Source organism: Branchiostoma floridae, chromosome 5, assembly GCF_000003815.2.
Source record: "Branchiostoma floridae strain S238N-H82 chromosome 5, Bfl_VNyyK, whole genome shotgun sequence".
NCBI lineage: Eukaryota > Metazoa > Chordata > Leptocardii > Amphioxiformes > Branchiostomatidae > Branchiostoma > Branchiostoma floridae.
In genome coordinates, this window is record NC_049983.1 from 24,482,804 (window position 1) to 24,507,955 (window position 25,152).

General features: G+C 41.8%; 1 protein-coding gene across 2 annotated transcripts in view; it reads right to left on the bottom strand.

Annotated features, from left to right (window-relative positions):
* LOC118416563 (gamma-aminobutyric acid receptor subunit beta-3-like) overlaps positions 1-24,671 on the bottom strand; it is a 35,480-nt gene extending 10,809 nt beyond the window's left edge. The window contains exons 1-6 of one of the 2 annotated variants that reach the window (XM_035821709.1): positions 24,003-24,669; positions 23,796-23,893; positions 22,268-22,335; positions 11,980-12,200; positions 4,522-4,604; positions 1,879-2,016 (exon numbers count right to left, since the gene is read on the bottom strand). In XM_035821709.1, coding sequence (XP_035677602.1) covers positions 1,879-2,016; positions 4,522-4,604; positions 11,980-12,200; positions 22,268-22,335; positions 23,796-23,893; positions 24,003-24,085 — 691 coding nt within the window. In that variant the 5' untranslated portion in view covers positions 24,086-24,669. Of the gene's footprint in view, positions 1-1,878; positions 2,017-4,521; positions 4,605-11,979; positions 12,201-22,267; positions 22,336-23,795; positions 23,894-24,002 lie in introns of both variants that reach the window. The other variant, XM_035821711.1, reaches the window with a different exon arrangement.
* Between the last annotated feature and the right edge of the window lie 481 nt (positions 24,672-25,152).

Here is a 25,152-nt window from a genome sequence, read left to right on the forward strand (position 1 = left end):
CTGATTGTTCATGAGAAGATGGTTCGTTGCAATAGGTTTATTACTCTGAGGGAGAGGACTGGTACCATACATAAATCAAGTCAAACCTGCGACTTGCACTGTTTTACCATTGATAATATGATTCTCTATATTCATGCAAAACATTTCCTAGGATGGCTAAAAGGGTTATCCCATACTGATTGAAATTGTTATCTTCCAATGATTATATTGATCATTATACTGTGATCAAAGCTAACCTTCAAGAATGACGGATTGTCTTCGCTAATGTCCATCCACACGATCAAACCAACGGATGGACAGTTTCAGAACAAGAACCGAGCGTTAAAGAAGCAGTGCCATACCATACATGGTTAGGTTGCTCAATAATGCAAATGTCACCAGTACATAGCGTAATACCAACTGTCTGTCTTGTGTAATGTAAGTTGATCTCAATGTTTGAACTCACAGTTTATTTCTGTACATATACGTTTTAATCATATAACACGCAATTTAAGCAATACTTGCTATTTACAGAATTGGCAATAATGCAATTATATATATTTTTGTAAACACAAGCACAATTCAGACAACCATGACTGACCTTGAGGCTTTAAATCATTGATATTGTATTACAATCGAGTGGGGCTAATTATGAGTTTCGGCATTTTTTCTTATGACAAAGCAGTCATGCCAATTTCATTCTATATTCATAATCTGCATATGAACTAAGTTTGATACTTGTTTTAGTAATCAGGATGATAAGTTTGTTTCTTCTTCTTTTTTTTTGGCCATACATTGTACCGTGTGCGATCGTTGCGCAATAAAGTCCTTCTATATTTTAATTGACTACTCAATAAACCGATCTTACTTACTTACTTACAGACTACGCTTTGCATGCTGATAGTGTTTGACTCGATCCCATCGCCCCGCCGGTATATTCACGAGGCCGAAAAGGACTCCCTGTTCGGGCGTGTAATGAGGTGAGCTGATTGTGTGAAGAGATAACTTTGAAACCAGTGAGCCATAATGACCAATAGACGTCAACGTCTGGAGGTGAAACAGAGTGTGTGCTTGTAGTTTGGCAATGTTATTGTGCCGCCTGACGCTATCAAAACCCACAATTGCGCAAACAGAAGCCTGATGCCAATACTGGATTAACGGAGCACGCATGGATAAAACGAATGAGCTGTCAGATAACTGCCATTGAGATTGATTCACATCAGATGATTCCTAGCTTCTGATTTAATGATATTGGAACATCCCTGTTGAAAAAGCAAATTCACATACTTCCGACATGTGAATGTGACATTGGATGAGGGCTTTTCTCCTACAATACGTTTTACCGTTAGCAACATCCGATGAGTATTGAACACATACATGTATCAAGGTGCCATGGTGAGAGTAGCACATGCTTCAACCATTCGTGATTTAAGGGAAAAAATAAACAGTCTGGATAATCAGAAACTGGTACCAGGCTTTTGTAAGCATTGCATTGTCATGATGAAACTATGGAGGCCGGCCTCAATAAACATTGACTGATATGCGGCGATGATGATGATGATGATTGTCATGATGGCAATTTTGTTCATGGTACAGTCAAACCTGCCCAAGCGACCATCTCTTCACAACGACCAACTGGCCAACGCGACCGCGACCGCCAAAAATTGGGACCACACCCCCGCCCATAACAACCACGTCATTTTCAAATCTTGAGGTATCATCGATTTTCAATGATAATGAGCACAATTGTGTGGCTAATTCGGCCGGTTTACGTCGGGTTTTGACTACTATTACGATGTTATGTTCAAAATAAAGACTCTACGTTGGAACAACCCGCTTACGTTATGTGGTAAGTACGTTTACGTGCATGTCGTCAGTGTGTAAATTTGTAGCACCGACCTGTTTCGTACTTCTGCACCTCGTCAGAAACCTCGTGCTCTCCCACCCAGAACTGCGCGAGCTCGATCCGCTCCAGGCCGTGGATTGACTCGTTCCCGTCCTTCCACTTAAACCGGATGTCTTCGGTCGTGTATCCATCTGCAAACATAAGATATTGTCATAAATATATTAGGAAGGGATCCCAAAACTTTTAAAAAGAACCTGTATACAGGATGAAACACGCAGTGGCTCTGGCGTGCCAGCAAACTCCAACACTATGCTCATGGCTGGGCTTCTAGCCATGTAGAATTCTCTGAGGAAGTTTGTCATTGTTCCATAGAGACTTTTTTGTAGATCCAAATATCGCGGTGGTTACGCTCGAAATTATGTGGCAGACACCTGCTTGTTTTTTAATATTTGGTCATTAATGATGGCACGGATGAAAGTTCAAGCACAGGCAAACTAAGTTGATGGATGATATCAGTTAATAGTATTCTCGAAGTATGCCAACACAATTCCTTAATGCTTTAAGTATTATGATGGAAAAATACAATACATGTTTTTGTCTTCTTTATTGCATTTCGTCATGAAGATTAACGGCTTGTGGAAGTTTTTGGAGTGACATCGTTAGAACGGATTTGACTTTCCTTTTAACTTTGTGTACACTAATTGATTGATGGTTGTTTCTTCGTATCCGAAGATCAATGGTAGGCAGACAAGATTGCTTAGACGACCAGTCTGCCTGGCCTGCACGTGACTTTTTAAGGTGAAGGAGGGGTGTGCACTCCCTTCTCCACCCTCTCGTCTACTGGCGCACTAAGTCCTACAGGGACAGAACTGTTTCCCACGTAAGACGGCCCCAGCAGATGCAGGTTTATTATAGTATAGTACTCTAATAACCTATTAATAACCTGCAAGGTATCCAGCTTTGCTGATCTCTAACTTTACAATGTCAAGCAAGCGTAGCAAATGTACGCTTGGTCATAGCGACAGTACCACATGTAAACTGCAATCGTCAAGCATTTCTTTACATGATCTATTAACGATATTGGAAACATAGTAGGTGAATTTGCATTTCCAAAACCGCTCAATTTGTGACTCGAAACTGTCATGACTTTTCACGGGGATCGCCATATCGAATCAACTCATCTGTCGGAAGGGAATTCTTTATTGATCAATGAACCATGTCGCGGTATGATTCATTGTTATCTGACAGTTTTACCGTTTAGTTAGAAACCCCATTGGGATGGGCAATGGTCCTGAAGCAGGCCGCCGACTTTTTATTTCCAAAGCAAACCTGCTAACCCAATATGGCAGCAGCATCCACCCACTCGATTCCGCTCATCGGTGGGATAAAATGAAGAAATTGTTTTTTCCGCTTCGGCCGTCCGTATTTGCGGTACAGATTGAGTACATCTGCATGCACACGTTGGCGCGGCAAATAGCGGGGAATATCAGATGGTCCAATTTGGCAATTGTTCAGCCAACGTGCGCCGCTTACGATTTGGACAATTTGGCACGGTTTTCATAAGTTCGGGGATTCGCGACGACATCCATTGATATTCTGTATCTGTTTCAAAAATCCTTCCGTATTGGCTATTGGCGAAGTGTCATCTGTAAGATTAGTGATGGAATGATTCCCTATATAGCGTGCAGCTTAGTCTGCCTTTGGCATGACAATAGCGACCGAAAATAGAAGTTCTCCGGGTGGGATCGACGCTTTGAAGATTACGTTTGACCGACAACCTCTCGATTTATAGGCACCTGTTGTCACTAATGGCCTTTTCCGACGTGACATTTACCTTCTCTTTCTCTCCCAAGGTTGAATATCTTTTTCGTAATGGAGTTTCTAGACCTTTATGTTGGATCGCGACATAAAGGCATTTAACTTTGTCGTAAACGGAGTCAAAGCACGGACCGGAAAATCAAGTTTGCATTGTGCCCCTGCAAAGCGGACGTAAAGAGAAGTGTAAATCATATCTTTAAATGGTACTTGTATTAGACTCGCGGCATGGTAAATGCTTTACAGTACACGAATCTCACTTTGAAAAGTTCTGAGACAGTACAAATGCCGAGAGGATGCGATACGTTAGACCATGTTGTAACTAGTCACAGAGGTACAACAATGGTAATGGTTTTATGACTTCTTTGATTCACGAGAACTACTTACACCAATGACTAAGACTGGCATAAACTTTGTTCTATGGTTCTTCAGTAAAGCTGTGAATTGCACAAGTAGCATTTTGTCTGTCCCTTTTGGGCAAATACGAGCATAAAAAGTCAGACTGACAGCTATCCTGTCAAAAAACGCCTCAGGTCGGCGAGGCTTAATGCAGTGTGGTGGCTCTCCATGATCGGTTGGTGCCAGATTGATGGGTATCGTCAGCATTGCTGACAGGCGTTATACGTTGTAATGCCAAAGGTGCCATAAGTCCACTTCTCACCCGAGTAGAACGACTGGAATGATTGCATCCTGGGCGAAAATCCTCGCCTTCCCGAATCATTCTAGCGTGTTGATTACTCATCATCCCACGTGATGAAGATGTCCTCCTCCGGGGCTAATAGACTATCAGTAAAGGCCATGTCCACAAGCCGTCCATTGTCAGCTATTTTGCCGCAAGGTTAGCTCTGTGGGTAAAGCTGATGTCATAGCTAAATACTCACAGCTCTCGAACTGCAGAGGACATGTCTGCACGTCTAGCGGGTACTTCCTGAGGTCCATGGGACAGGCTGCTTTGGCTGTGATCCTGAAGCATCAAGAACGATACATCAACATGGAAAAAAAGGTTACAAAGGGCCATTAAAGGAGTGTTGAAGTCTGTTATATATATTGTAATGAAGAATATAAGTTAAGTTTATTTATCTATTTGCAAATCCATGCCCGTAGGCTAATTGCATGGGTACAGACATTAAAAAGTAACAAGTGTCTATTCTATTCAACTATGTATATGGATGTTTCTTTGGAGGCAGTGGCTGATGAAAAGTACCACGTCTCTAATGATTAGTGGGTATAAGATAAGCCAGGAAGGTACTATATACTAAAGGTGCCCTCTCATTGCACTTGCGTCAAGCTTGCGTCACTGCGGTGTTCGTTCACTGCCTCACTGTGTTGGTATTTTCTCTGATATTTTTATAATTTACATATTGTGTAATACGTAAAAGTATGACTTAAAAGACGACAAAATACACAAAGAGTAAGAATATTCGTTCTTTATGTCTGGAATTCGTTGAGTATGTTTGGAACCCCGCAGTGACACAAGCTTGACGCAAGTGCAGCCAGAGTGCACCTTTAGTGTCGTCAATTGGCCATGTTTTAGTACAAACTTTATTTAAAGTTACACAAAAGTACACATAGTCATATTTCGCTGTCTTCTATCAAACCACGCTGAAAACTGAGCGTCTGAGAATTAATGTAAAATATTGGTGTAAAACAAAACAGTGACATACTTTTGCATCCAAATCCAAAATTAGGCATAACAGGGATTTGCCAGCCGCTGTACATCACATTGTACAGTAAGTTTAATCTTCAGGCAGATTTACCTGTGGCATAAGATAGTATCAAAGCTGACTAAGCTAAAGGAGTAAAACTGGTCAAAAGGAATCATTAGCCACTCCGGTAGCCAAATACACTCCTCTGGAAGCTCCTCTTATGCTACCGTAGATTACAGTAGGTTTGAGATTAGAGAAAGTCTACAAATCAGAAAGAAAGAGCAGGTGGCTCGACAGGGGAGTCAAACAGACCGTTCACATCATGGCCCGGTGTCTCATGCTGAACCGTGACCAGGGTCATCACATACTCCCCAGATTTACAACACACTCGTCCAGTCACGTGACCTGAGAGGGAGACCTCCGACCAACAGGTTACGTGACGCTACAGAGCTGAAGAAATATGGTGGATACCAAATGAAAGCTTTTCAACAGCTAATCTACAAGCAGATGTTACAGCAGCATAGTATTAAAAGCTGGCAGAGGAGCGAAGTCGGCATAGGAGTAAGTTTCGCTACCGGGGGCCACACTCCTAGCCCGGTTTCACTTCTCTGCCATCTTGCGCTACCAAAGGATATGCTTGGAGATTACTCACCAGCAGCAAACTAGTCGTGAGTAACAGTTTAATTTCCTGGAGTCATATAAAGTAGACTTCATATAACATGTGGGAATGGCTGCACTGGACACAGTGGGTTATCCAGTGTGAACGTGTAAAAAGGCGAAGCTCAAACATAAAGGCATGCCTTCCGTTTGTTGGAGTGATATGAGAATGCGGATCTCGAGCTGAAGGTTTATTGGAAAAAAATCTGCAAACGACAGTGACAAATTGAGGTGCGGTAAAGTTCACAGGTTACTCTTATGGAGGTATTGAACGCGAAAAGGTCTTGTGAAGCACCTGTTTTATGGATCGGTTTGTGGAGCTTTCCGGTCTAATCGGTCAATATCATGTCCCCATTTCCACGCACAGGGGAATCCATAAATGTTATACCGTGTATTCACCGTAAACTGGAAGCAAGTCCAGAAACTTTACGCGGTATGTGGCATGCAATGCTGCAATGTGGCGTCTCTAGTGGCGTAACCGGTAGAGTGTTGGACTCGGAATCTAGAGATCCCGAGTTCGATACCCGCCGTGCCCCCGACGTTGAGCTCTTGGAAAGACACTTTTCACGACCTTGCTCACTTCACCTAGTTGTAAAGTTGGGTACCTGACTTCGGTCGTGGATGTAAAAGATAATTAATACCTTCGCCCACTGTCTGCACTACGTACTGAAGTGAGATGAGGACGAACCTTAAACTTGCTTGAATGACAGGAAGTAGAATTCAGAGTTGGTTTATCTAGTCATTGATAAGATATAACAGTCCCTTAAAATCCCTTAAACAGGTTCGAACGTGCTACTTCACGGAGAAGTGGTTAAAACACTTTTGGTTCAACCAGGCGAAAGAATAAAACACAAATACAACTAACCTACAACAGCAGTCATTAATACTTATAAAACCGTCGCCATGGCAACATTTTTAATTGCCACAATTTTTCTAGTTAGCTGCACTTGTATTGAATTGTTCTGGTAGTTCATTCCAGAACCATGTGTTACTGAGCACCAAGAGACCACGTCTAGCGAAATAATAGACGTTAAACGAGGACAACAACAACAACAACAACAACAGAACTGAAGAATGGCACTGAAGAAGAGTGATGGATGTCACTCGAAACGTTCGGAAGTAAAATCGTGGAGATCTTCGGTGGTGGGGTGGTATTTGGTCCTGCGTATTTCACACGAGTCTGGATATTTTTAAACTTTTTTCTCCTAATTTCAAAATAGATTGCCTACATTATCTGCCTGCCCTGATTTGTATAGAGCTCTTCCCTCCTGCCTTGTTGCCCTGTATACAATGCTGTTCACGCGAGTCAGTGTGTGCGCTTATATAATACACTTTAGGATCGAACTGCCGCAAAAGAACTGTGCAATAATTGGCCTGACATTGGGATCATATCTCGCGGTTTATGTCTCGCATGGGGATATGACCGTTCCATTAGCCTTGTAACATTTTACTCATGCGTTACCCTCAAACCGACCGCATTCGATAGTTACTTTTATTACATTTAAGCTTTGCACCTCACTGGAACCTACCCGGGAAAGGCAGCCAACAACGCTTACATTACACGTTCGGACGTGAAGGCTAAATTTCACTTCGTTAATGGATTTGTACGTAGGACTTAGACTATTAGTAAGTAATGACATTATATATCAGATTTCATCATCTTCTAAGATGACAATGTACCCAAATCGACGGAGCAGATTGCTACTTTTCCTGCCACATTACCCATACGTGTATATTACATTGCAACATTACCTGGACTGATATGCCATATTGTATCATTGCGTGGTGCATATGTAAAAATAGTTGTACTGAGCGATTTTATGATGGATTTTAGGGCCACATTTGATGTAGGTCATGATATTTTATGGTTCTTATGCAACGTAAATGGGAGACCATTACAGATTGTCTAGCTCAAAGCATAGTATAATTGCGATGACTTAACATTTTTACATGCCGTTATTTATCGTAATAGATGTCGCCGTTTATTACGTTATCACTGTTAATAGATAATTCCATCCACTATGACAATTATGTCACATTTAAAATTACAAGCAATTTGATTTTATCGGAAGACGTTTATCACAAATGAATATTGCTGATGCAGCTTGCGCCATATGGTTTGGTACGTAACTACGTCGATGAAAGGCTTGGTATATTATCTAGTGGCTTACACGTACACGTAGTAACAAGAGTCCATACGCATTCTTCTTACCATAGAAACATACTTTCACTGTCGTGTTCCAAGTCCATTTATATTAGCAAAAAATCCTAAGATTTCTCCATGACGCCAGATCCTATGCACACAAAGTTATATAATGTTGTCGGAGTTTCCTATCTTTCAGGATTTTAATTGGTGCACAGGTGAAGGCAATTTTCTGAGTTCGCCAGTGAGCCATTAGTTCACTGTTTGGAGTGCAGTTTCAGTTCTACCTAATCTGAGTTTATTCGTTTCCTTGCTTCTGATGCCTATACCTTGTAGCGTGTCACCACTGATAACAGTGCCAAGCCTAGGAAAGTTTCTTTTAGATTGTGAAAACTAGTTCCGTTCCATTCGCGAACGTTCCAGAAAAAAAGTATTCAATACCAGATGGGAAATTCCATGTAACATGACGTTTCCTGATTCTATAATTTATGGACTTCGTTTGAAGGGGATTTCTTGTCCCCATTCTTAGATTTCATAATGATAAATGTTACCGTCTTTTCCATAACAAGAAACCCTTCTTTCGAAGGCAGGCAAAGTCCTTAATCTCATAGTATATGAAGACGTTGACTCTCCAATACAAATATTCCATTTGCAAACGACATACGTATATTTCCCCACGGTGTTATCGGTCCTTGATTACAAAAGCAATGTCCTCCCTTTATGCAATATTGCAGTTCTTGGTTTGTGCGCTCCGGCTGCAGAACCGAGATAAGATTTGGGCACCGAAAGACGTCCGTCTCCACGCCCAGCACTAATATCTTCCTACAAATTAAACGAGAAAAGACAAATATGACGTCAACAAGTGGTCGTGTACTCAGATGAACTCATCTTAAATTCTAGGACAGCAGGTCTAGATTAAATGCATTTGATGATATCTTGTTTGATCCACATTCATAGACTGAATTTCCAATTGGACTAGAATAGGATAGATGTATGTGCTCCCTTCTTTCCAGGTCAGTGATTGGAGTGGCTCAAGCACTGCCACCAGTTGAATGTCTGCAGTGCTTTGCTTCCATTGTATCGCGAGAATTCTCAACAATCCCGTTGCTCTACCTTAACCTTGAATGTGTAATATTCTGCTTAAAACAGTTTCAATGCGAATCGACCAAATGTACGTACACGGACTGATATCAGTATTTTTTTTCATCCGACCAGACCCTTCGTACATACTTGATATGGAATGACAGATAGCACAGAGCTAACTTTGCCTTACCCTTCTTAAATCAATTGAAGCTTAGATTTGTCTGCATTAAAAAAACGCAAGTAAAGCAATTCAAACATTAGTCCTGCTTTCTTGATGGTCATGCGGAGCTAAAAGACATATGAGACTTCTCGTTTTGTATGATTGGTACAGATCGCACGTCTTACGCCCCTTACTCTGGAGAGGGAGCCTACTGGTTTCCCATCCGGTTCCATATCACTCTTCTGCACGGCAAACCTTGGTCAATGTCAAGTTATTCCTGTCGTGATGAGGGGAAACTTTTCTGAAACGTTCCAAGAGATGGTGTTCTTTATTTTCTGTTCATATGATGTTGTTCCTTTGTTATAAAATGCCCTGCCCAAATCATCATATCCGTGCAACCAACATGACCGGATGATGATGATGACGATGAAAAAAATACACGTATACGCCAAATCTATACATCAGCCTGATATTCCTTTAAAATGATGTTTTGATTTTGTTCTAATGATTTCGGGATTGGCTGATAAAATAGTAAAAAAGACATTAGTAGATTCCTGTGCAGTAGAAGAGTTATATCCCGCGTTGACACAATAAGCTCCCCTACTTCCGCATGGCAAACCTTGGTCAATACCAAGTTATTACAGCTTTTCTTGTATCCAGGCAGTATCTATCGAGCATTTTAAAAACTTTCCAATGGCCAATGTTCGCTCTAAACTGGTCATATGATGTAGCTTGGTTGGTTATAAAATGCCCTCACCAGATAAAAAAGTCCAACTGTAGATGTATGCATCGGAATGACAGGTCTTTAAAAAGGAAAGGATTTGGTCTTGTGGTTTGCGATAAAATGATTTACGTAAAATGATTAGCAGGATTATAAAGGAAGAAAAGGCAGATCATGTGCAGTGTAAGAAATATATCCCCGCGGTGCCATATTAAGCTCTTCTACAGGCCAGTCTTTTCGACCAGCCCAAAGCCGCCGTGATTCTCATCAGCGACTCCCCCGGAAAATTGAATGTCATGCTCGTATCGAAAATCGAATGTCACCTTGACTTCTCGTTTGTCTTTATCACGAGACTCGCAGAGAGGAGGAAGGGCGGGGATGAAGATGAGACTCTCAGGGTAATGAATAGCAGTGTCCACCTCCCAGCGCTTTCAGGAACACATCGCTATCCATTACCAGCCTGCGCCTGTCGGCAGGGTCCTGCAAGCCAGGATATATGGGGCTGGCAGAAAATGTAACATCCGGCGACGCGGCTGGCAGAAAGGTCGAGACAACATCGCGGACTTGGCCGACACCCAGAAGCCGCTATACGCTATTCGCTATTCTCCCTGAGGGGAACACTGTGATCTCGGTTCAGCATCAGTCGGCGTGAGCTATGGGAAAATCTGGGGAGCCGATATCTGCGTCCGCGCCTGGGGAAGTTTGATTGTCCGCTGTCCTCATAGCTATCCATTGTCGTGATCCATAGGTACATTGGAGGGTCCGAGTTTTACAGGGGCAGCGATAAACATACATTGTGCACGGCTCCATTGTTAGGTTTCCATTGCGTACGTCACTAGGTAGTTATTATTGTCCGTTGACATTCCATGGGTACGGTGTGGAGGGTCCGAGATTTCAAGGGGCAGACACAGATATACACTGTGCACGGCTCCATTGTTACGTTTCCGTTGCGTAGGTATTTATTATTGTCCATGGGTACATTGTGGACAGTCCGAGATTTCAAGGGACAGACACAGATATAAATTGTGCACGACTCTATGTCAGGTTTCCATTGCGTAGGTAGTTATCATTGTCCGTTGAAGGTCCATGGATACGGTGTGGAGGGTTCGCGATTTCAAAGGGCAGACACAGATATGAATTGTGCACGGCTCCATTGTTTGGTTTTCGTTTGTTGCGTAGGTCGTTGTGGATTCGCAGGCCGCTTCACATCCTGACACATTCAGCTTCGATTGAATGATGCCGAGGCGTGGGTATTGATCAAATGTGCTGGCATGAGAGGTCAAGGACTGTATTACAACGTCTGAGCTATCTAACTTTCCGAAAGAAAGCTTATATGTGTTGGTAAACTCCATAGTGAAAAAGATTAAACTTTGTTCAAACACAACAGAAAGACTCACAATAAATTTTCGGTCGAGTACTCCGACCTTCTCCATATGTATGATTCCCTGTGCAACAAAGTTTAAACTCTGTCTCTTTCACTTAGCCGTCTAACTTGGTTTGGACTTAACATCGATGTCTTTGGTATGCTAGTAACGTTGATGTTATTATCGTACTTTAAATTTAGTTTGTCATCAATGCAAAAGTGATAGCCGATGTCGTAAATATGAAATTTACACGATAAAAGTATATCTTTATCAGTTATCTTCATTGGGGGGATTGAAACGGCTGAAATATAAGACTTAGTGCGCCTGGAACATTTACTCAGGCACATCGGACTGTGATTGAATTTTTACGTTGTTGTTTCGGATCCTGATAGCTATATTTAACTACAGTGTAATGTGGATGTAGGTGGACCATTTTCAAATTATACCGGGAAGGGGGGTGGTTGTGGTGAGAATTGCACTATTAGATTCAATGTATTATTAACTTTTCTGATTATGATAATACATCTAAACACTCAAGTATATAAATGGCAGAAGCCGAGTGTACCTCAGCCCATACAGCAGTCTTCCGTCCGGGAACAGACGCAGAAGTCGGTTGTCCACGGTGACTTTGTGCAGGAACGAGCTCTTCGCGTTGACTAAGAACGTGTCTGGGACCCAGAGCCTCTCCACCAGCCGCCCGTCCAGACTGAGGCTTCGGTTCGTCTCCGAGAAATGCAGGCGCTCGTCCCTCCAGTACTCACGCAGGAAGATCGTCAAGGTGTAATCCTACATGGAAAGAAGCAAGAGTTTCACTGAATGAGTGATCTTGTAATAGAATGTAAAACATCTCCAGAAAAATATGTCTCTTTATTGCATTTGCGCCCATAAAAGTTGAGCATTGATATGTATGTGATCGTGACTGTCCATTCCCTGATTGTACCCACCCTTCTTTTCCGACGTCGCCTTAGTTGTTCAAACAGCTTTATCTCCAAAGGCATATTTGCACATGTTTGCAAAGACACCCGCCCCTTGGTTTTTCAATTACATAACGATACGGATTTCTGTTCCAAAACATACCCTTTACAACCTTGTAAATGAAATGGTTTTATGACAATCTAAGCAGAGCATTTAAACCGCCAATTTGCAGGCTACCTTGCTGCAACCACATGCCGTGCTGTCTGAGTTATTATTTCACAGTAAGGAGGTAGGTGTAAATGTGAACAATGCTGTACAGTTTCCTAGAGTTCGGAGAGCGAAGAAAAGTTGTTTGGCAACTTCCCTAATGCCATAGTTGCATGCAGTGTGCAGAAATTGGGATGAAAAAAAAAGTTGTTTGGCAACTCCCCTAATGGTATAGTTTCGTAAATCTCCGACCTGCACTTAGAGCTGATTCGCTTTTATATGTCCCTATAAAGGTGATCAGACCATTGAGAAGCCGCAGTAATGGCGTTATGGGGCCTGTTTCCTGACCTGCAGGACTCTTGTTATCTTGGAGAGGCATCGGAGCTTTCTCCGGGGTGTCTGGACCGAGAACCAGACTGATTTATGTGCCTTAAGAACTCTCTTTCCAAAGAGAAGTCTTGAAAGTTAGGCCCGTCGTTTGGAATATCACAGGCATTCTGTACAACTCTTTAAAGTTGGATTCGTGATGCGATTCACTAGGACTTCAAGAGCGGAGGAGAAGAATAGAGTCCGAAAGCAAAGAGTTTTCCTCCCAAGATTTCCGGTTTGAGATATGCACAACGACGAGACTAAAACGACACAAAGTGCATTCACAATGAATACCTGTTACAGTAATTGATATTGGTATAGAGATTTTGCCTTTGAAAGCTTCTAAGACGCAGCGGGGTGCAATGACATTCCAGGATGGGGAGATTTCGTGGTCTGGTCAGTTTCAGGATGCAGTCTTATAAGTGACTGAAACTGGAAATTTTGTTCTGCATTTTCTTTGGTAGACTTCTCTTGCGATCATTCCCATTTACTGTATAAATTTGTATAAACTTGTCTTGCGATCATTCCCATTTACTGTATAAATTTCCACTACCTTCTTAAATTACAAGGTAAAAAAACGAAGACAAAGTATGTTATTACTGTCGCATGTTACCATGTCTACCACGCTAATCAAAATCATTAATAGCTCGTCTGTGAGCTGAATATTACTCAGTTGTAATTGGACTGTATGTGATTACAATATTGTATAAGACGGGCATTCACCTCTCCTGTATCCAACTACACCAATCATAACGTGACGAAAACAGAGGCAATCATTATCTTCGAATGTTACCATACCAGCCGTGCCAAATTTCTGTAGAATACCTTACATTATTAATGCTAATTGATCTTTAGTTAGCTGACTATCGGCAATTTGCGATTGGACGATATGTAAGTATAACGGTGGTTTTTAATTGTATATATTGATGTGTTTTAGAATCCAAAGCCGGGTAGAGGTGTGCTAGTATATGATTTCCTGTGGGCAATAACGCGAGGTTTACGAATGAAGGCCGTGAAAAGTTAAAAATAAACTTAAACGTTCACAAAGTGGCTTTTACCTAAAAAAAAGTATCGTAAACATTAGTGTACATTTGTCAACATTCACTGGTTGTTGCATTTACCAATTACTTAGCAAGGTTTTAGGTTTGTCGATGATGGTTGTAGGTTACCACAAAATCATTCGAAACTTGGCTGGGATGAAGAGTTTGAAGTAAGTCAAAGGATTTCACAAAGAAAAAGGAGCGTAGTTTAAGACTTTTACGGAAACTTGGCACGTCATGTTGTTCCTTAATGGAATTGATAGGAAAGCTTTTACCGACTTTTCTCCCTTTAATTGTCAATTAAACCCTGGCGTCTGACTGATACTATCTTCGTTTATTCGTTCATCTCTGTCAGAGGTCGGCACTTTGTCAGTAGACTCTTGTTATCCGAACTCATTACTAAAGCATGCATCTTATTCTTAACCTCAATGGTACTTTTCCTAGTTTCTCTACGGAACCAGCCCTGAGGGATTCCCGGCCCCATTAGCTTGCATGGTCGATACTTGGACGCTGATGCCTGCTCCGAAATTCCGCGTTTTGCGGGGAAAGGTGGAATCCTGTGGGTCATCAATCATTGGTTCGTTTTACTTGTAGACTTGGTATGGAAGCCAACTAGAAGAAATGCCTATTAACAGTCTAATCCTTACATACTTGTGCCGGTAAATGCCTTACTGTGTTTTCTTTCTTTCTTGAAACCCCTGGTTAAAAGGGAGCAAGGTCATAAGGAAAACAGTGTACCTCACACTGAACATGCTTAGCATTTTCACTCACTCACTCACTCACTCACTCACTCACTCACTCACTCACTCACTCACTCACTCACTCACCCACTCACTCACTCACTCACTCACTCACTAACCCACCCACTCACTCACTCACTCACTCACTCACCCACCCACTCACTCACTCACTCACTCACTCCCTCACTCTACTCACTCACTCACTAACCCACCCACTCACTCACTCACTCACTCACTCACTCACTTACTCTACTCACTCACTCACCCACTCACCCACTCACTCACTCACTCACTCACTCACTCACTCACTCACTCACTCACTCACTCACTCACTGTCCTCCTAGATACTCCGGTTGGAGCAGAGTTTACTCCAACTCACTCTTTTCAATAGCGTGTAATGTAATGTAATAAAAAGTTGCCCCATGAACAGGCAAACAGTCGATGAATAGCTCTTAGCATAGCATGTCTGACTGCTGACCTATGCCCTTTTACCTAAGCGTCAGACGAACCATCCCGACCTGCCACGGAGCTGGTCTGGACAAAACTATCACTGGAATATCATATCAATAAATCGTATACAGCTCTGCGTAGGTGTCAGCACTGCCAGGTTAATGATCATTGTAGCTCTCGCAGATGATTGTAATGAACAATACGTTAGACATGGCCACAAGGGAACACTGCTGTTATGGCTTGTCTGCAAATCAGACGGGAAAAAGGGAATCCCAACTGCACGTCAACTTTTACACGTGACGCCAGTGCAGTTTGTGCATAAATTGAACAAACGTCTATTACTGCGTCAAGTTGTCCTTATATCTGCAACAACGCCAATGTTTATGTAGTAGAGCTCAAAAAGCCTGTGTGGCTTGAAGCAGTAAAAGGTATTTGTTCAATGTATCCACAAACAGCCATGTGTAGAAGCTGAGGTGCATTTGGGATGACTTTTGTTTTTCTCCTTTCCGATTGGCATACAAGCCATAACAGTACTGTGACCTCCTCGAAAAGATGAATGATTGCAATAGTGTTCCATCCGTCACACGTAGAATCCACTTGTCTTAGAAATACGTGCCTCCAAGTGTGTAATTCCGCACGCACGCATCCCGTGTTCGTCTCTCACAGAAACAGGACACGTCGCTGTATATTGGTTGTCGCCTCATTTTTCATGAAGAATTATCTTCCTCGCGCATACATAATCGTGCTTTGCAGCTGCTGCAGGCACAGACAGCTAAGATTTTGTGATTAAAGAATTGCCAGAGTGTAATGTATCTACGTGAACACCGGTCTGCTTAATCGCTGACGGCGTCTTCTCCCACGAGACCCTGTCTTCTGGAACATCACCTTGACATGTTAACTACGGCACTCGGGTTGTGATTTGCTTAGATGTGTTATTTAAGAGGACGGTTATTTGACAGTGAGTGATGACATGATCAGTGGGCCTACATTTGTAAATCTTCCTATGGCTTTCCTCTAATCCCACAGTTACTTGATTAGAAAAAGACGGCTGACGCTTTGGGAAGAAGGAAGTCCGGACGGGCATGGTGGCTTGCTGAGAGGAATAGGATTGTCCGCCAAGGCCGTTGTCCCAAACTCTATGCATTGATAAACCAAGACTATAAATCATATCCTCCTCTAGATCTGTAAGGTGAGGATTGAAACCCAAGACAAGCCTGGTAACCATTCTTTATGGGCCGGTGCCAGTCCTTTAGACTAACGTTGCCTTTTTTTCCGTCAACCCTTATTTATTAGAAATGCTTTCCTGAAAATGTTTCCTGTTTTTTTGGCTTAAAATTGTTGTTGTAGCAAATTTTTATAGAATGCAAAATATATGTTCCTTGCTTCCTATTTTCATTTTCATTTTTTTCTTAAAGTAAAACCATCCTGTAACCAAATACTCGATAAGAGGATAGAGAAAAATATTACAGCTTTCACTATCGATGTACAGATTCATTAGCTACTGAAAGTTTGCTGCTACACATGGATTTCCACTGACATCAGTTTTGCTCTATTGTCGCTATGCTTTATTTACTAGGCTAATGCAAAGGACATAATGCCATCATGCGAAGACGTAAGGCTGAATCCGTTTTGAAGTTCTGCTACTTTGTTGGTGAACACGGCAAGACAATCTCATTTACAAACTTCTGAAAAATCGCACATTGGCGTTACTCTATGCTGCCGTCGGCGCAATAGGGCCATAGCTCAAGGCCTGAATTGGTGTGTATGTACTCGTGACGTGTGTACAGTTCCTGCCGCGGCTCGTGGGCGTATGGAAGGATGGCTTAATGCAGTTGTCACCGCAGATGAATTGCCCATCGCCGGATCTACCGCGAATACGCGCTTTTTATGCTCCATTAGAATTCGACAAGTTTTATGATCCTCTTCGTTCAGTAGAAAAGAAAATCAACTTCGACTATGCCCTGTCACAACGCCCAACGAAGCGATACCGCAGATCGTATACACGAATGTCTGAAGGCCTTTGACTAAACATTGCTGCCATACGCCTAAAATCAGTTACCAAAGCAACTGGGTATGATTTTGGAAACTGTCAGACGTTTCAGACAGCCTCCACTATCTTTCGTCAGTGACACTGAAGTGATCTGTATTAAACTGGTCTTTTATATGCTAACTATGAATGAAGATAAGTTTAGATGTCCGATAGAAAACATTGTAAGACAAATTCAGGCCAAAGACAATCTAGCCCCCCCCCCCCCCCCAAACAAAAAGGTAAGACAAAGTCAAGCGAAGGCAATTTTGGATTTCAATTGCTGCCATAGAAATAAATCTTCTGGAATTTCCTTCTGCTGGCAGTAATCTCCGAGAGCACCGTAGCGGACAAACTTGCATATGGCACGTATCAACTGCGACGCAATGATACTTATCTACAGAATGTTCGGTAATAATACGGTTTGGCACGGGACGGCATCATAGACGCATGCCACATTTTAAGTTTGATATAATAGATAAAAGTTGGGCGATTATGAACTTTCCAATTGACAGACATTGGACTCATGGCCGGTCATCTTGTCATTAAAACTTGAGATGATCGATCCATAGGTAGTTTGATAATAATTATGTACTTAAAGTATTCTCAGATATATTCTTGCGTATCTAGAACATGGTAAGAGATCTTGGCAAATATATAGAACCCATTCGTGTTTCTGTCAGTCTTCAGATTGGGTAAAGTAGCCGAAAGGTTAGGTGAACGTCACTTCACCACCATGGTTAAAATATCAGGGCATTGGAAGATGTAACCCGGAACCTATTGGTTTTGAGCTCCGAACTCTTACCGTTACGACTCACCGACGCCACCTTATGTACTCTTAAGTTAGTGCTAAACGAGTTACACATTTGACACTTAACACCTAGCAATTGTAAGCAATCGACAAATGAATTCTACATCACAAATTGTGACTGTAAAGTTCAAACGCCCTTTCAACAAGATTCACGCGGATACTTGGCATGGCCTTCACCCTATTCGTTTTTCCCATATAATTAGTATATTTCTTTCATGATACTTCTATTCTTAATGCCCTGGCCTATAGGATTATTCTGCCAAGTAACTGAGGACGTGAAATCTCTGTTCGCCAATTCCGCCAGGCGCTCCATCGTCAATCTGCAGAATATCAACTGTTCCAGCTCCAGAAATCGATACGTGCTGATTGTAATTTCGGACACACGAGACGGTTTTACGAGGTTGGACGTCAACGAGTTAACTTGCCTGTAATTATCTCGGCATCGTCTACAACAGCCGTGTCAGCCGCGATGTCGTTTATCAGTTTCAGCTACGCCCATTGCTTCAGCAGCTGACGGCTTTGATTTTCCTTATCTCTCCACCGCAATGTCTTAGGAGGCCCGTAACCACGATCGATAGGGTAATTGGCGCGCGTGCTTAATCCCGTCCTTCAGGCCGCTCTCCTGGCCATGCACGTGTGCGCGGCGACGTTAAGACGTCACATGACGTGAAAAACGCGATGCCTTGATCTTAAGGATGAGAGACTGGAAAAGAGAAATCTCGCGAAATCCACTCAAGCAAGTATTGAGCCACAGCTAACCGGCTGAGGCCGACAATTGGCCATGTTCCCAGTTATACCTATCATTTACGCGTTAACGTTAAGGACTAACGCGCTACTGTATTATCTCTGCACGGATGACCTTCCGGGTCGCAATGCCCCGTGAAGTCTAACACGACTGACAGCAATAATACGATGTTCAGCATGACAAATAAGACCACTAATCAATACTATGATATATGTACGTGGTTGGCTCCCCTTTTAGAAGCTTTAAATACCCCTTTGAAGCAAACGTAACAGATTATCGTCACCTAAACAATCCACACTTAGCTTCTCATTATCAGAAATATATTTCTAGTTGCTGCTAATTCCTAAAAGATATTTCGTCTACAGAGCAAATGTTACCCGATGACCACCTGTTTTGTTGAACAGTTTATTCATAGTTCATTTTATTTCCTCCCAACTTTAATGAAAGTATAAAACAAGTCAGAGATTGAGGCATTACCTTGCTATGACAATATGTCTGTACCTTGTTATAGCACATGAATTACATAGTTCATATGCGTTGCTGCGATTCTGACATCCCATTTGTATTCAGGCATAAGCTTGATTGGCAACGCTACGTGTGTTCTCTTGTTTTCATACAATTTATATATGTACATGACAGAGGCGCCCAAAGTGGATGAATGTATTACCTGAAAGAGTGAACCAAGTCTTAGAGAGGTACAGCCCCGAAAGTGTTCATTAAAACATGCTGATGTAAAGTGCCAACTCAGCTTGCACAAGATAGGATTTGCATGGTTCTGCCTTTAGCCGCGGCGCACAGAAGCTGCTGTTTTGCAATGAATACAAGGGCTTTAAGTTAAAAATACAATTGTGGGGGTTTGGAGTGTTCGCACAGGTTCCTATTTGCTTTCTAAGGTTCTAAAAATCACTCCATTGACCATGTCCGGCGTCTCCAGTGTTCTCAAACAGACAGCATTTTGGTTAGAATTACCACCAGGAATGTTATACTTTAACGGTAATTTTGCTGCTTCGGCATCTTTTTCAACGCAAGCATAGCTTTGTGTAATTGTTTGAGCGATTTTTAGCAAATATAAAGAGCTGACTTGTCGATTTTAGTTCAAAATTTCAAACTTTTTTCTTTTCACAAGTTGTGATTTTTAGCATTACGAGGCTCCTTTCCGGTCCAATTTGCATATTGCTATTTATCCGCACTTAAGGTAGATTTACGTCTAAAAGTGCAAGTAATGAAGTAATCTGTCACCATTAGTGCTGAGGCGAGGCACAGATTACAATAACAAGCAGCTCCCGGTACCGAGGCCTGTCTTGGCCCACATGGAGCGGCACTTTAACATTAGTCAGCTTATCTGCTACTCTGTTTAACCGATATAGAGTTACATTAATGGTACGTAGACAATGCGCTATTAGAATTCATTATTTAAAGGAAGCCAGAAAAGAACTCAAGGAAATCTCTTGTGTGATCTATTAATAACCACATAACCTAAATCACATACAAACATCATTAATATGCACCAGAGTAAGATCTAAGTAAGATTACTTTACTAGAATACTTTCTCTCTGGACTAATAGCAGTTGTAGTAATAATTCGCTAGTCATCCAAGGCTATGATAGTACTGTACATATTCTACACAACATCATCAAAATGCAATAAAGTAATATTAAAGTAATATTCCCCTGATTATCTCGTCTATATAGGCTCCACAAACCAAAATCCAACAGAGTTTTATAAAACTAGAAATAGCAAAATTAGCCATTGTAGATGACGATTGACAAAAAGGCAACGAATCTATCACATTTATTTAAGGTTCTGACTTTCTTAGTCTTTCTAAACCTAAAGTGGCCGATGTTTACGGGCGCTTAAATCCTAATAAATGGCCCACTTAGGATGGCTTAATGTGCGTGATCGCACCGTGAGTCGGGCAGCGGCGAGCTAGGAAACATTTATTATAGTCACCAAGCACGTTAGCGGAACGTAGGCGTATAAGGTCGCGTATATCCTGTATAATAGGTTAATTGATGTTTAGTTTAGTACAAAGAGAGATCGTATTTGAAATGCCACTATCCTGATGTATCGTTGACCAAACAGGAGTCAATGATCTAAAATTAATGTTTAGTTTAGTTCAAAGAGAGATCGTATTGAAATGCCACTATCCTGATGCATCGTTGACCAAACAGGAGTATTTGTATAGCAGGATACTAGTACATACGGTTTGCGCATTACGCTCTGTGTAAACGTGCTTACTCATTTGCACACTTGGACAGGATGGAGAACATACGAGCCTTGCTGACCACTTCAGAAGAATATAATGCACCCACAACATCTAACTCACAAAGAAAAAATATAATGCACCCTCCACATCTAACTCACACAGAATAATATAATGCACTAACAACATCTAACTCACACAGAAAAAATGTAATGTACCCTCCACATCTAACTCACACAAAAATATAATGCACCCACCACACATAACTCAAACAAAAGGATATAATGTACCCTTCACATCTAACTCACACTGACGAACATAATCTACCCCTACACCTGACTCACACTGAAGAACATTATCTAATCCCACATCTAGTTCAAAGATAGAAATACAATGTACCCACCACATCTAACTCAAACAGAAGAATATAATATGCCCCACACACCTAACTCAAACAGAAAAATATAATATGCTCTACACATCTTACTCAAACAGAAGAATATAATATGCCCTACGCAATATACTATACACATCTTACTCAAGCAGAAGAATACAATATGCCCTACACACCTAACTCAAACAGAAGAATATTAAAATATGCTCTACGTATACACATCTAACTCAAACAGAAGGATATAACATGCTCTACACACCTTACTCAAACAGAAGAATATAATATGCCCTACACACCTTACTCAAACAGAAGAATATAATATGCCCTACACACCTTACTCAAACAGAAGAATATAATATGCTCTACACACCTTACTCAAACAGAAGAATATAATATGCCCTCCGCATTATACTATACACATCTTACTCAAACAGAAGAATACAATATGCCCTACACACCTAACTCAAACAGAAGAATATTAAAGTATGCTCTACGTATACACATCTAACTCAAACAGAAGAATATAACATGCCCTACACACCTTACTCAAACAGAAAATATAATGCACTAACCAGATCTAACGGAAGAATATGTAGTTTCAACCACACCTAACGCAAACATACAGAACAATGTACCCATGTCACCACACCTAACTTACGCAGATGATAACTCAATGCACTGCACAAATCACATCGACATGTAACTCACACAGAAATACATAAAATCTGCGCTTACATGAATCTTTGCACAAGAATATAATGTGCAAATCACATCTAACTCACACAGAGGAATATAATACACGGGTCACATCTAACTCACAAAGAAGAATGTAATGCACCCACCATACCTAACTCTCACAGAAGAATATAATGCGCTCACAACATCTAACTCACACAGAAGAATATAATGCACTCACCACATCTAACTCACACAGAGAAATATGATGCACTCACCATGTCCACTTCAGACACTCGATCAATACTTGCTACCGACAGGCTCATGTCCACGAGTAGAGGTGGACCTGTGAGACGTGCGGTGGAAAACAGAATTATTTTTATTACCAAAATTAATTTTTATTACCAAAATCAATGCGATGTTATGTTGACGTTTCGTTTGAGATGATATTTTACTGATTAACAAAGTACAGTACAGTACAGAGAGCTGGTGAACTATAGCAACATACCAACATCACTTCTAAAAAAATACAACAGACAAAGACAAATAGAATAAGAATATCAATAACAAGCAATTCATAGCAAGTTACAAATGGTTTGGGTAGTCCAAGATACATAATCTGTAACAAGGTATGTCTCATACAGTAATGAAAGAACAGCATTTCTATTTAACTATTTGGTGAATAGTCCGAATATATCTTACAGTAAAGCTGGCACCATCAGGTCGAATGGTACCTCAGCAAATTTAAACACTCAAAATTACGGTGTATTGGTAAAAGAAAAGCATCTCACAAGAGGTACTTAAACAGTATGGCTAAGAAAGAGGTCTATTTACGACTACTGCATCAGAATGGTGTATATCATAATAGTTTAAAATGTGCAGCAGTAAATATTGATTTTCCTCTGCACGGTGATATGGTACCGGTCATGGGTGATGTTTATTGGGTCTTCACCAGAATACGGGAGTCGGGGACGTGCAAAAAGGTGATCTGAAGCTGAAGCTTTCAAACATTCCACCCCAATCACACCTTACCGCAGAACGTTTCACTCACACAAGATGACCTGTGGTTATATAGATACTGAAATAAAACTTGTCTAGTACATGGCTGTTCGTGGCTGACCGGTCTGTTTGCCGACAGATGGGTCAAAGCACGGATTCAGTCTAGTCAACGTAGCACTCCAGTGTAGGGATTTGGTATGTTCAAGTTGTTTTAGATTAGTTAGGCGGCGTTCGAAAGACAAACTGCATATTGCCCCGCGCCCATGTTATGAATAGGGGGGCTTATTTATTGCTATTTACGCCCCATCTTCTCTCATGGTTTGGTTATATGGGCTATTACTCCTGACTGTGCCATAGATATCCTTTCCGGGACGTGCACTCAATGTAGCAAACAAGGGGCAAGCCGATTTCAGATTGTGGCTAAACCTGGGACAGTTCTTGCATAGCTGGAATCACTATGGGATCGCCTATAGATTTTACCGTAGACGTCGATGATACCGGTCGAAGCCGGAGTGGCGTGAAGCTATAAAAAGCATAAATCTGCCCTTCAAGCTTTTCTTCCGATAAAGATAAAAAGAAAAAGATAAGTCTTTGGTTACGTATACGCTTAGCAAAGTCAGAGGTGTATATGGTCGAGTATATCTGGGAGATCCAATATTGGTCCTTCATGCCGCTGGATAGTGCACCTAGTATCTAGATCAAAGAGTCGGCACTTACACACACACAGGCCTGACTAATCACCCGCTGTAGACTTCGTTATCAAACCCTGTCTTGCGGTTAACGAGGAATAAATCAGGGTGTCTTTACCTCCAAAGCCCGGTCGGAAGTTCCTGTCATAGCCTCGCACTTCCAGCATCTCCTCCACGTCCGGAATGTCGGCGTCTCCGGGCGCGTTCTGCCTGGTCCTGCCACGACACAGCGTTAAAGGTCTCGGTGCAGGTGCGGGGAAGGGGAGGACGGAGATTGGAGGAAAAAATACACAAGGAAAGCTCAGGAAGGAACGTGCTAACTCACCTGTGAGGCAAGGAGAAGAGTGTGACGAGGAAGAGAGTAAGGGCACCGACGGTACAACCGGAGGCCAGCAGCAGAGATGCCATTCTGTAGCATCGCTATTGGTATTCAGGGTGGCGCGCGCGTCCAGTTTGCTCCGCGAGTGTAGCGTATTAGTATAAGTATCAACCCATCATGTTTTATTAATAAGCAGAGCGGTTTTGGTGAGTCACATGGCTGCTGTGCGTTTGGTCGCTACCGAGTTCTTGGTCAATCTCAGCTGGTGTAGAGGACTGTTAGTCACTACAGTATCCGGTAATGGTCAGTCCAAATGGCTATCCCGGTCAGATTGGTACGGTCTGCTTAGATGGTACAGTCGAGTTTTCAGAACAGCTGCTTGGGACTTGATAAGCAACATTGATAGCAACTGTATGTTGAGCGCCAAGGAACGCAGATTTACCTTTGGGTCCGGCGCAGATCGATCTAAGATTAGAACAAAATCTCATCTACGTTTGTTGGGGCAAGGTTAATGTAAACTTAATCCTTCCATTCCACAGAAGAACGCTTTGTAGGTGAGGCGTAATGCCCAGTAAGTCTCAACTTCCTGCAATCTGTTGTACCACGAGATATTGTTTAACCTATCATCACGATTCCGTCTCGTCAACCAGATGAGAAAACGGCCCCAGTCGAAGTCGGACTGAACAGAAGAAATCCGTAACCGTGTAGGCGGCTGTTCTTCAGATCAATATACGTCTTACGAACGCCTCCTTGTCGGCGGAAGATTAATGGCACGGGATCGGGAAGCGTACTGAGCACGCAGACTGCTGGCAGCGGAACGGCTCTCACATCCAGCACAGCGTCCTTGCGAAGGTCATTATCATTGTATTTTAGTTGTAAAATATTCGTATGTTTTGCTTTGTTGTCTTTAGAGTGATTCTGTTTTACATAGTAGATCGAAAGATGTTAGATACTTCAGCACTGTAACTTTTGAACTGTAAATCTTGAAACGAGATTAAAATACAGCTTATGCGATGAATAAAGAAAAATAATGGTATAAATCTAACTTGTAATATAATCTTTTTCTTTTTTGTTTTCTTTCTAGCTCTTCAACCTTGGGGAAGCTGTTCAAAGGCTTCAAAAACGAAACCTATTTACACATATATTATATCGATAT